Below are 10,710 nucleotides of genomic sequence, written 5' to 3' on the forward strand. Positions count from 1 at the left end.
TTAAAAAATGAAAGATCTATGTCTAAATACAAAAAATTATTAGTTTAATTTTTTTTAGTGATTTGTTCAATATAATATAATTAATGAATAAAAATATATTTTATTATAATTTAGAGAAGGAAATAAAAGAATATTTGAAATATTTTTAAACTTAAATATTTTTTTAATATTTAAAAATAACATTTGAAAAATTAGTAGATTTTTTTTTGTTGTCAAAATTTATTTATACGTAATTATATAATATTTATACAATTATTTCACTTTTTATTATTTAACACTTTCATTTAAAATTTATATAATTATAATTTTTTTATAAATATTTAATATTGAAGAAATAAATTAATTTGATATTCTTTGATAGTATTATATTTTTTTTTGTTTTACATAAATATTAATTAGTTCCTATTATTCAATCAATGCTTTTAATTGATATGTGATGCATCATGTATGATAAAAAAATGCATAATATATATAAAAGACTGTGCAAAAGTATGAATGTAGCATAAAAATGTATGATTCACATGGTTGTAAAAGCATATATCCAATGTTTTTCACCAGATAACAATGAAATTATAGTTCACATGTCATTTTTTTCTCACTTTCCGGGGACAAAGTTGGTGGCGTAGGCCCATGCATTGTTGTTGACAGGGTCAGCAAGGTGATCAGCGAGGTTCTCCAAAGGACCCTTGCCAGTGACAATGGCTTGAACGAAGAAACCAAACATGGAGAACATGGCCAATCTCCCATTCTTCAACTCTTTCACCTTCAACTCAGCAAAAGCCTCTGGGTCTTCAGCAAGGCCCAATGGGTCAAAGCTCCCACCCGGGTAGATTGGGTCAGTGACCTCACCCAAAGGCCCACCGGCAATGCGGTAACCCTCCACTGCACCCATCAAGATGACCTGTGTGGCCCAGATGGCAAGGATGCTCTGTGCATGGATCAGGCTTGGGTTGCCCAAGTAGTCAAGCCCACCCTCACTGAATATCTGAGACCCAGCCTTGAACCACACCGCCTCCCCGAACTTCACACCGTTCCGGGACAACAATTCAGGGAACACACACCCCAATGCCCCCAACATCGCCCATCGAGAGTGGATGACTTCCAGTTCACGATTTTTCGCAAATGTCTCCGGGTCAGCAGAAAGTCCGGCGGTATCCCACCCATAGTCACCTGGGAATTCCCCTGTCAAGTACGAAGGGGCCTCGCCAGAGAATGGGCCCAAGTACTTGACACGGTCTGGGCCGTACCATGGGCTTCCGGAAGAAACCGACTTGGAGGCCGTCTTCCTCATGGAAATCCTTCCACCGGAGAGCTCCGGGGTGGAAGGGGAGAGCTTGATGGCTTGACCAGCTAGTGACGGTGAAGAGAGAGCCATGGTGGAAGCGGCCATTGCAGTGTTGTAGAATGAAGAACTGAAAAAGGTTTGTAAGTGAATGGGTGTTGTTGATGGGAGAGGCGTATGATATATATAGGTTGAACAAGAAAGGGTTGTTATCTTTGGGAGATCTGTTACTCAATTTCTATTGGTTTGCTGCATCCATTTTGTCCACTTATCTCTTCAATGAACCCTTGACAACATAGATGGAGTATCTACAAAATATCACCAAAAACAAATCGTATCCAGTAAGAAGTTGCCACCTGTGATTTTGGATAGGCTACGTGCAATATTCACATGCATGAATAATGCCCCCATTTCACATCCACTTAAGTTGAGGTTAGTACCCAACTGAATACGTAAGATTTTCTGGTTTATGTATGGAATATGAAAATGAAATTAAAATTTTCATCCGTTAAAATAATTTGTAAGAAAAATCTTATAATTTTTCTATTTTTTTTAATTTATAGATAAAAAGATTAATTTACAAACAAAAATTTATTCTATTTTTTTATGAAAAACTTTTTGAATAAACTCGTTTTAAAGCGTGTTATATATAGGAAAAAAATGCATAATAGAGACACAGTAGAAATATTGTCATCCAAATCTTCCGCGTCAAATATTTATGCTTTATTCACGGCAGTGTAGATCGTATACTTTAATCATCAAAACATTCCCACTAAAATAAGTTTTTCATATTTTGAAAACTATTATATATATATATATATATATATATATATATATATATATATATATATATATATATATATATATTTAAATAAAATTTCAAATAATCCAACGAATAAAATACAATTTATCACTACTTCAAATATGACTCGCAACTCAAATCCATATATATGTTTAGATATAAAAATAAAGTTAAATTACTTTTTTTTATCCTTGTATTTATTACAAGTGTCAATTTGGTTCTCAAGTTTTTTTCTGTTTCAATTTTGTCTTATTTTTTAAAAAATAATTTAATTTAGTTCTTACAGTTAGTTTGACCAAACGAGATTAAAGTCAACGTTACATGTCAATTTCTGATTTTTTTGAATTGTTTTACATATGTCACTTTATAATTGTATCACGTGTCAAAATGATTCAATTTGGTCCCTACATTATTTAGTTTCAATTCAATCCCAATTTCTGTAAAAATGGAGCAATATTGTTCCTCTTAAATTGAGACTCAATTTACTTTTTGTATAAATTTACTTTAAAGTTTTGTATAGAATTTAAAGTTAATTTAAAAATATTTCTAGAAATATTTAATAAAAACTTAATTTTAGTAATAATTATACAAAAATTGGGATTGAATTTATACAAAAAGTAAATTGAGTCTCAATTTAAGGAGGGACAATATTATTTTTTTTTTTACAAAAATTGGACTAAATTGAAACCAAAAATAAATATAAAGATCAAATTGAATCATTTTGACACATGACACAACAGTGAAATGACATGTATAAAAAATTCAAAAAAAAAAAAAACAGAAATTGACATGTCATGTTGACTTTAACACCATTCGGTCAAAATTAACAGCAAAAACCAAATTGAATCATTCTTAAAAAAAGAATGACCAAATTGAGACAAAGAAAAATTGGATGACCAATTTAACATTACTTGACAAATAAAAAAACCAAAAGAGTAATTTAACCTAAAAATAATGAATAATAATTAAAACTCTTAATTTGACTAAATCCCCGATCTACGTGATTGGGTCTTCGTGGACCTGGGCTAGGACAAAAAAAAAACCAACGAGACCAAAAGTTTTACATAAAACTAGTAGGAGACCCGTGCATACGCATGAATCGTGTTTTTTGTTTTTAAAATTTGGTTATTTTGAAAAAAAATATTTTTATACTTTTATGTATAAATAAATTATTAGAGAAAATTTTTTTTTCAAGACTTCAAAAGTTAATTTAATTATATGTATCGATTAGATTGATTTAAGAGATATATTATTGATATAATTGGTTGAATTCATTATTATTTTATGTTATGTTTTCTGAGTATATTTCATGATGAATTGGTGATAAGGTAGGATTTAAGTATATCTATAATATGTATTTTTATTTTTTGTAATATATATTGTTATTTAATGTTATTGTATATAAATCAATTATTTCGATTTAAATGATTTTAAAGAATTGATTTGTTAATTTGAGTATATGTAATTATTACATTTATTAAGTAAATATAATTTTGATATAATAACGTAAAATTAATTAGTTTGATATATTATATTTAATTTTTTTTAATTTTGGTTATATTTGTAATGTTATTGATTTATAAGTTTATTAATTGCTACTAAATTTAAATTTATGTCATTAGTATCAAATTTTATATATAATATCATTAAGATTTTTATTGTTGATTGAACCTATTAGTAGATAATTTAAATTGTATCAGAAACATAATTTTTTGGTTTAAATTAATATCATTAAATTTGAAATAAAATACTGATGGGAATCTGAAGAGATGGCGGCAAAAGAAATTATTGTATGTCTTATCAACGTGTACATACTGATATTTTGGAGCATTTTAATCTAAATGGTCAGGACGTTTGGATTTGGTGGAGACGTTTCCTTTAGTTTGAATAAAAGGAATTTTGATGATTGTAGGTTTTTTTGTTCAGAAACGAAGAAAGAAAGCAATCTTCCTCACGAGCTATAGAAGGGTCCGACGATCGAATGTCTACCTCCAAGGCTTTTAGCTTTACCAATTTCTACCAGAACTCTGTCATGGTGATGGAACCCTTAGAGGTTGGTTCGTTTACATGTTTGATTTTGTTTATGTTTTGTGTGTTTCATGTATACAGTTACTTTTTGGATGAAAGTTTCAATTTTTCTATGATCCTTTGCTTCAACCATGTCCATTATATTTTGTACAGTTCTTATTTTTATGGATCGTTGTGGTTTTGTGTATGAAATTAGTATCTACAATTTGAAGAAGGTTTTTATGAACAATGGGGGAAATCTCTACTGATGGGGACTAACTTTTTCAGTGATCCGAAAGGAAACATGATCAATATAGAGTTTGAAGAAACTCTTCTTGCTTAGAGACAGTTCCGTGCGGTTGAGCAGATAATGTGGTTTTAGCTAAACGATGTATATTACGTCTGTAGTCTTTATTGTGGAGATTGATACTTTCGCATAAGGGTGTTCGATCTAGACTGGAATGAAGTTGTGTATCCTGGTAGAAGAAACAATGGTCTTGCATGTGACCCTCTGTCCTCAGTCATATTTTTCCAAGCATTTAGGGTGCAATTCATTCCAAACATGGTATGGAACTTTAGTCCATTTTTTTTTAATTTGTAGTTATTGTTACTAATAAAGGGTTTTTGTTGATTGTTGTGATAATTGTTGATAATCTTGCCCGGTTACTTCCAAATCTTCTGTGAGCACAAAGTTTCGTTTAACGATCCGATGAAGTTGTATGATCCTTTCACAAAAAAGTTTGAAATATATGTGGACACAGATGAGGGTGGGAGGATGGTATTATTTGGTTTTTGTCAGTATGTGGCATACTATGAGTTCATTTCTCCTTGTTTCCTACATTTAAATTATGTAGGAAACAATATCTTTGTTCACAGGATCTTCTCGGCGGAAGGAGTTGAAATAGATTATAAGAGAGATTTGGGCAATGCTTGCAACAACAAAGTTGAAGTTGGTTTTGTTGATTGTGAGAAAATATTAAGTTCTTATGATGTTCAATCATCTTCTTTGGTATGGTTGATAGTTATATTTATGTGTTTATAATTTTGGTTTATATTTATGTTGGTAACACATTTTCTTTTAATGTAGTATCTGGATGCGAAGTTTGTGAAAGAATGCTTGGTGAAGGGGAGAAAAAAATTACGTGCTAACAAATGGCCAATCACAATACTAGAACTGCAAAATTTGATGGACAATTAGAAGTTCATTTGAGTGTTATCTGACATGTGGTTGGAAGAAATTCTGTAAGGAAAATGGGTTGGTTGCTGGTGATCGTATTCGATTTATGGTGTAGACTGACGAAACCAACGTGATCCATATTCTGAAGATTTAGCATGTATAAGTGTTTGTTGTTATTTTGGTGTGTAAAACAAATGTATGGGACCTATGAACAATATCTTTATATTTGGTTTTCTTTATTTCAACTTGTCTAATATTTGTATGTCAACATTAATGTTTTTTGGTATGTTGGCATGTATGTTTATGAAGACCTGAATATTTACTATTAAATGGAGTATGCGTCTAATTATGTCTACTATTTCTCATTGGTGTATGTTAAATAATTTTATTCTAGTACTTTATATTTTGTTTAAATAAATTATTAGAGTAACCAAAAGATTTGAATAAATAAAAAATATATATTACCAAATTTAAATTCTGAATGGGTAGATTATTTTAATAACCAATAAATTTGAATAAATTAAAATAATATATTATCAAATTTTGCATTATATCAAACGTAGTGCAACAAAAATTAAACGTTAATCAACTCATTCTTAATTGCAATTGATAAATAAAATTGGTAATTTATATAACTATGATTACTAAAAAATCCATACAAGTTACATAAAGTATAAGTATTCCAGTTCGGAAATATTATTTACTAAGAAAAATTAAATTAATTTAATAATGTTAGTTATAAAAATTAATAATTGAATGTGTACGTTTAAGATTGAGTATAATGTTATAATATTATAAAAACCATAATAATTTCAAAATAATAATATTAGTTAAAATTATTATACAAAACTCAATCGAAGAAGTAATTGGAAATGTCATTATTTGATGTAGTTAATATAGGTTAGGATAGTCAGAATTACAATATCTTCTTAATATATGAAAATGGATCACCATTTGTAGAGCTTATAACAGTAATAATGTTAAATATGTGGGAGGTGCGCTAGAGAATGATGGTGGTTTCGTTAGTTAAATACTGAGTATTAATTGGGCTAGTTATAGGTTTGAAAGTCTTGGTTGACCTGAAAAAATTAATAACGTCACAATTGTGACAGGTCCATTGCATAATTATGGTGGTGTGTTTAGTAAAAATATTCAGTATCAATTGGGCTAAATATAGGTTTCAAAAGTCATTATTTTGATAACTAATTATTATATGAACTGACCTTTTTGACCTTATTGTGGTAGGTGTACCAAACAATTATGTTGGTGTCAATAATAACTAATAACACCAGTTTGTTGAATCTCTGCATATTATTAAATGTTGCTGTGTTTTTAGGTGAATGGTAGTTTCGAATTTTAATGCATCTTGGCAAATAAGCATTTCTTAAAGCAATATAATGGTACGTTAAAAACATGATAAAGCAACATATATGATGACAACAACAAACCATTTACTTGGATCTCCATCTTTTCTTGCAATGCATATGAATGCACCACAATGAAGCATTCATATCTTTATAAGTAGTCTCTGACAAATATTTTTCAGAAAATACAGGCACACAGGTATGTTAACATACATTGCAGTTATACATTGTTAAAAACTTCTTTGAAAACTACATTTGTGGTAGTAGTCAAAGGCTTGTTTTCATTGTCATGGATTAAAATTTTTAATCCCGACTTGCTTTTAACTCTAGAAGCTGCAACATATAATTGACCGTGACTAAAAACTGGTGTTGGCAAATACAACCAACACAATCTAAAGATTGTCCTTGGGATTCGTTAATGGTCATAGCATAAGACAACATGATGAGGAATTGTCTTCTAATCAGCTTGAATGGCCAAGGGGACTGGGATGGTGACATGGACATATGTGGAATGTAAATCTGTGTTCCTTTTGATTTTCCAGTAATAATCTTTTCACTGATTACATGGTTTGCAAGTTTAGTCATTATTAATCTGCTACAATTACACAAACCTTGAGATTGATCCAAATTTCTTAAAAGCATAATTGGAGCACTAACCTTTAGTTTGATACTATGGTTTGGTAATCCAGATGTTCTTAATGAATTTAGAAAATTTGGTGTAATACCATCGTATGCTTCAACTTCTGTTGGCTCAGATGTATCTATGCAGTCAAAACTTAGGTATTCTTTATGTTCACCTTATATACATGAATCAGATTAAGTTCATAGATCTTAGTGATGATTAAGTAAATTATTATTATGAATAATGTCTGACCTGGAATTGATTTCAAAACAGATTGATTGATTTCATCAACTGTTTCAATTCGACTGGCTAGAATAGCTCTTGATATGAGGAACCTTTCATCTTTGTATTTTTGCATTGATCCTGGATATGTGCTATTGACAATGGCTTGGATAGGATCATTATATTCTGATATTTGTAATTCTGATGAGATTTCTATATCAACTAATTCATCATTTGGTTCATTCAATGAACCATTGCCAATTTTTATTATCCAGGAAGAAAACTCTTCAATTTCAGCAATAGTAGACTGGTATAATCCATTTTGTAACAGTCACATGTTCTTTGTTAAATTCATAATCTAGCAATGGTCCCACAGATAGGATGAGTTTATAGTAGCATGAACAATATCATATTGTTGGTCTCTTGGCAAGCGTACCAAAAGTCAACTGTAGTATAATGATTTGAAGTAAGAGTGTCGAACCCACGAGGAACGGATTCAGTTAAAATAATTAATTATCTCGATCAGCATATATATATATATATATATATATATATATATATATATATATATATATATATATATATATATATATACAGAAATTTTAATTTGATAGATCATTGATGTTTAAACTAATTTGCATAAACAAATACAGTAAAAGCAAAAAATTAGATAAAAATTCAGTAAAAGAAACTGGGATTGAATTTCATCTATCTCCCTTGTCTGTAATCTGGATGAATACAATATATAACATCTGAAAATACCAATATTGATGCACACTCAAAAATCATTTATACTGATCCTTCGCGTATAAAATTCATAAGATTAGTTCCCTGAATATTGATTCCTCACATATTCAACAAACTATCCAGCATTAGGATCGAGTGTTAAAAGCAATTGATATATTGAGATCTATTCCTAGCATCACAGTATATCAAGTATCATTGTTCAAATCAGATTTTCAGAAATACTTTTCATTCAGATCTAAAAATCAAAATCAAAACATCTATTGATCATATAGAAATAAGCATTAAGAACAGAACAATAATACCAATATTGAGTAAAACAGAAATGCTATATATAAATATCACCAAATTACATCCAAGTTCGAGTAGATTACATTCAATCCTAAAGAAAGAGATTAGCCACTCATGGTAGCTATCAAAATCCTACGAGCTAAAGAAGAAGAAGAAGAAAATGTGAACTCTGTAGCTCGTGGTCACAGCTCCAGCAAGTCTGCAGTTTTTCTCCCAAAATCTCCAGCTCCTCCACTTCCTGATTCACGGAGAATTTATACCCACGAAGGTCTCGCTCAAGCTACCTGAGTCTCGCTTGAGCGAGACAACATTCTTCATCCTAAAGAAAGCCTCTCGCTTGGGCGAGACGTGCTGAAGCCAACATCTCGCTTAGGCGAGCAAGAGTACTTCGAGCTGAAGAAAGGATCTCGCTTAAGCGAGATTGGGAGCATCTGATCTCGCTTGAGCGAGAATGGCGGCAAGAGAGGGTCTCCACTGCGCGATCGTTCGCTTAAGTGAGGTCCTGCATCGCTTAGGCGAGAATGGCGGCAGTGACTTTAGCTTAGGCGAGCATGCTTTGGTTTTGAGCGACTGTGACAACATTTCTTCCCTATTTTCTCTGTTTCTTGCTTTCTCCTTTGCTCCTCTTAAGTTCTTTCCTTTTTCTACTCTATTGTACCTGAAATTTACACAAAACAGGGATCAAGTGACTTCTTTTCAACAAAAACTTGGAAGCTCATTCTTTTCTAGATTTAGGGAGAATCAATCATGATATAAACACAAATTAAGAACATAAGTGCCTTCATTTCATATGAAAATTACTCATTTTTGGCACTTATCAACTCCTCCCAACCTAGCATCTTGCTTGTCCTCAAGCAAAGTAATATGATGTAATAGCCAATCAAAACTCTAATTCTGAAATTGGTTATTGAGAAATCATTTTCACAGTTCCTGTCCAGACAACTTTTGCATTCCAAACCACAGATTCAAAATCAGAAGCAAATGGTGAATCCAATTATCAAACAGTAGGATAAGAGTGCATCCAATTTTTCAGGAAAACCAATTGTAAGAACAAGTGATTCTAACCAAGGAAATTCTCTCTTAAATCTCACAGGCATGTGTCTCTCTCATTTTCCACTGAATTTCAACAAATCAAAATTGCTAGTCATTTTCAATCCAACCACAAACACACAATCAACATGGATCTTAAGGTCTTTTCAAGGTTGTAATGAGGCTAGGCTTTCAAGAATAATGGGTTTTCAAGATCACAAAAGCACAACTTAGAAAAGAGAGCATAGTTACAATTCAAACCCAATTCTACTCTCCATTCCTCACAATTCAGACCTCAATACACCAAGTTTCTTTTTCATTCATAATTCACTCTTATCTCTTTTTGTTCTTTCCTTTGTTTTTTGTGTGTCAATATATACATTCCTACACAAAACTAAAGAGTGAATTATGATACTCAGCCCTTTTCTTCCTTAAGTGCAATTCTACCAATCAATTACCCTTACAGTTGAAAAATGCACCTATGCTCTCTATCCCTAAGTGTGCAAAGGGAAGTGATAATAATTCAAGTTAAGGTTAAGGTGCATAATTCAAACAATTAGGCTCAAATGGGCTATCAACAAAAGATGATTATTTACAGGTTGGCTATTTGGCACTAAGTTATAAATTCAACAAAATTGCCTTAATCATTTCCATACTTCAAATGTGACGTTATCAAATGAAAACTCAAGCAATATCAATTTGTCAACAAATAGTGGAAACACTCAAGCTGTTTAAGGATTCACACACTCACTGGGTTTTCTGGTTTATTTCCTTGGTATCTCACTTGTTGTTACAACTGATTATCTTGACTAACTATCCAGCACTAATATCCTAATCCTGTTTAATTATGAATTCAACCAAAATTTTCCTTTTTCACCTCTGTGTTCAGTTCACTCAGTTGTTCTAGACTCAGGATACTTACTGAAATCAGATTTCTCTTTAACCAATTTCCTCAAGAAAGATTTTCAAAATGATTCCCAAAAAAAATTTTAGCTGTCTCTAAGTATTATGCACAAAATACAAAGCCAAAAAGTAAAGTTAAACAATTAATTAACTAGATAATATAGCATTCTAGCCAAAACAACTAAAGCAAAATAGTAGTAATTACATAAATACTGCAAAATACTAAAAGAAAAAGAACAATGAAACCGTATTTATAGAGTTTTGAAG

General features: G+C 30.9%; 1 protein-coding gene across 1 annotated transcript; it reads right to left on the reverse strand.

The window, feature by feature from the left end:
* Positions 1-498: 498 nt before the first annotated feature.
* LOC114181795 (chlorophyll a-b binding protein, chloroplastic-like) lies at positions 499-1,451 on the reverse strand. Its single transcript, XM_028068351.2, has one exon. It carries the CDS (start codon positions 1,388-1,390, stop codon positions 596-598), a length of 795 nt encoding a protein of 264 aa, XP_027924152.1. The 5' UTR covers positions 1,391-1,451; the 3' UTR covers positions 499-595.
* Between the last annotated feature and the right edge of the window lie 9,259 nt (positions 1,452-10,710).

The sequence above is a fragment of the Vigna unguiculata genome, chromosome 4 (assembly GCF_037176805.1).
Source record: "Vigna unguiculata cultivar grain cowpea cultivar isolate G323 ecotype 2 chromosome 4, ASM3717680v1, whole genome shotgun sequence".
NCBI classification, from domain to species: domain Eukaryota; kingdom Viridiplantae; phylum Streptophyta; class Magnoliopsida; order Fabales; family Fabaceae; genus Vigna; species Vigna unguiculata.

Coding starts and splice junctions, on each gene's coding strand:
- LOC114181795 (XM_028068351.2), bottom strand. CDS start 1,390: ATGGCCGCTTCCACCATGGCTCTCTCTTCACCGTCACTAGCTGGTCAA.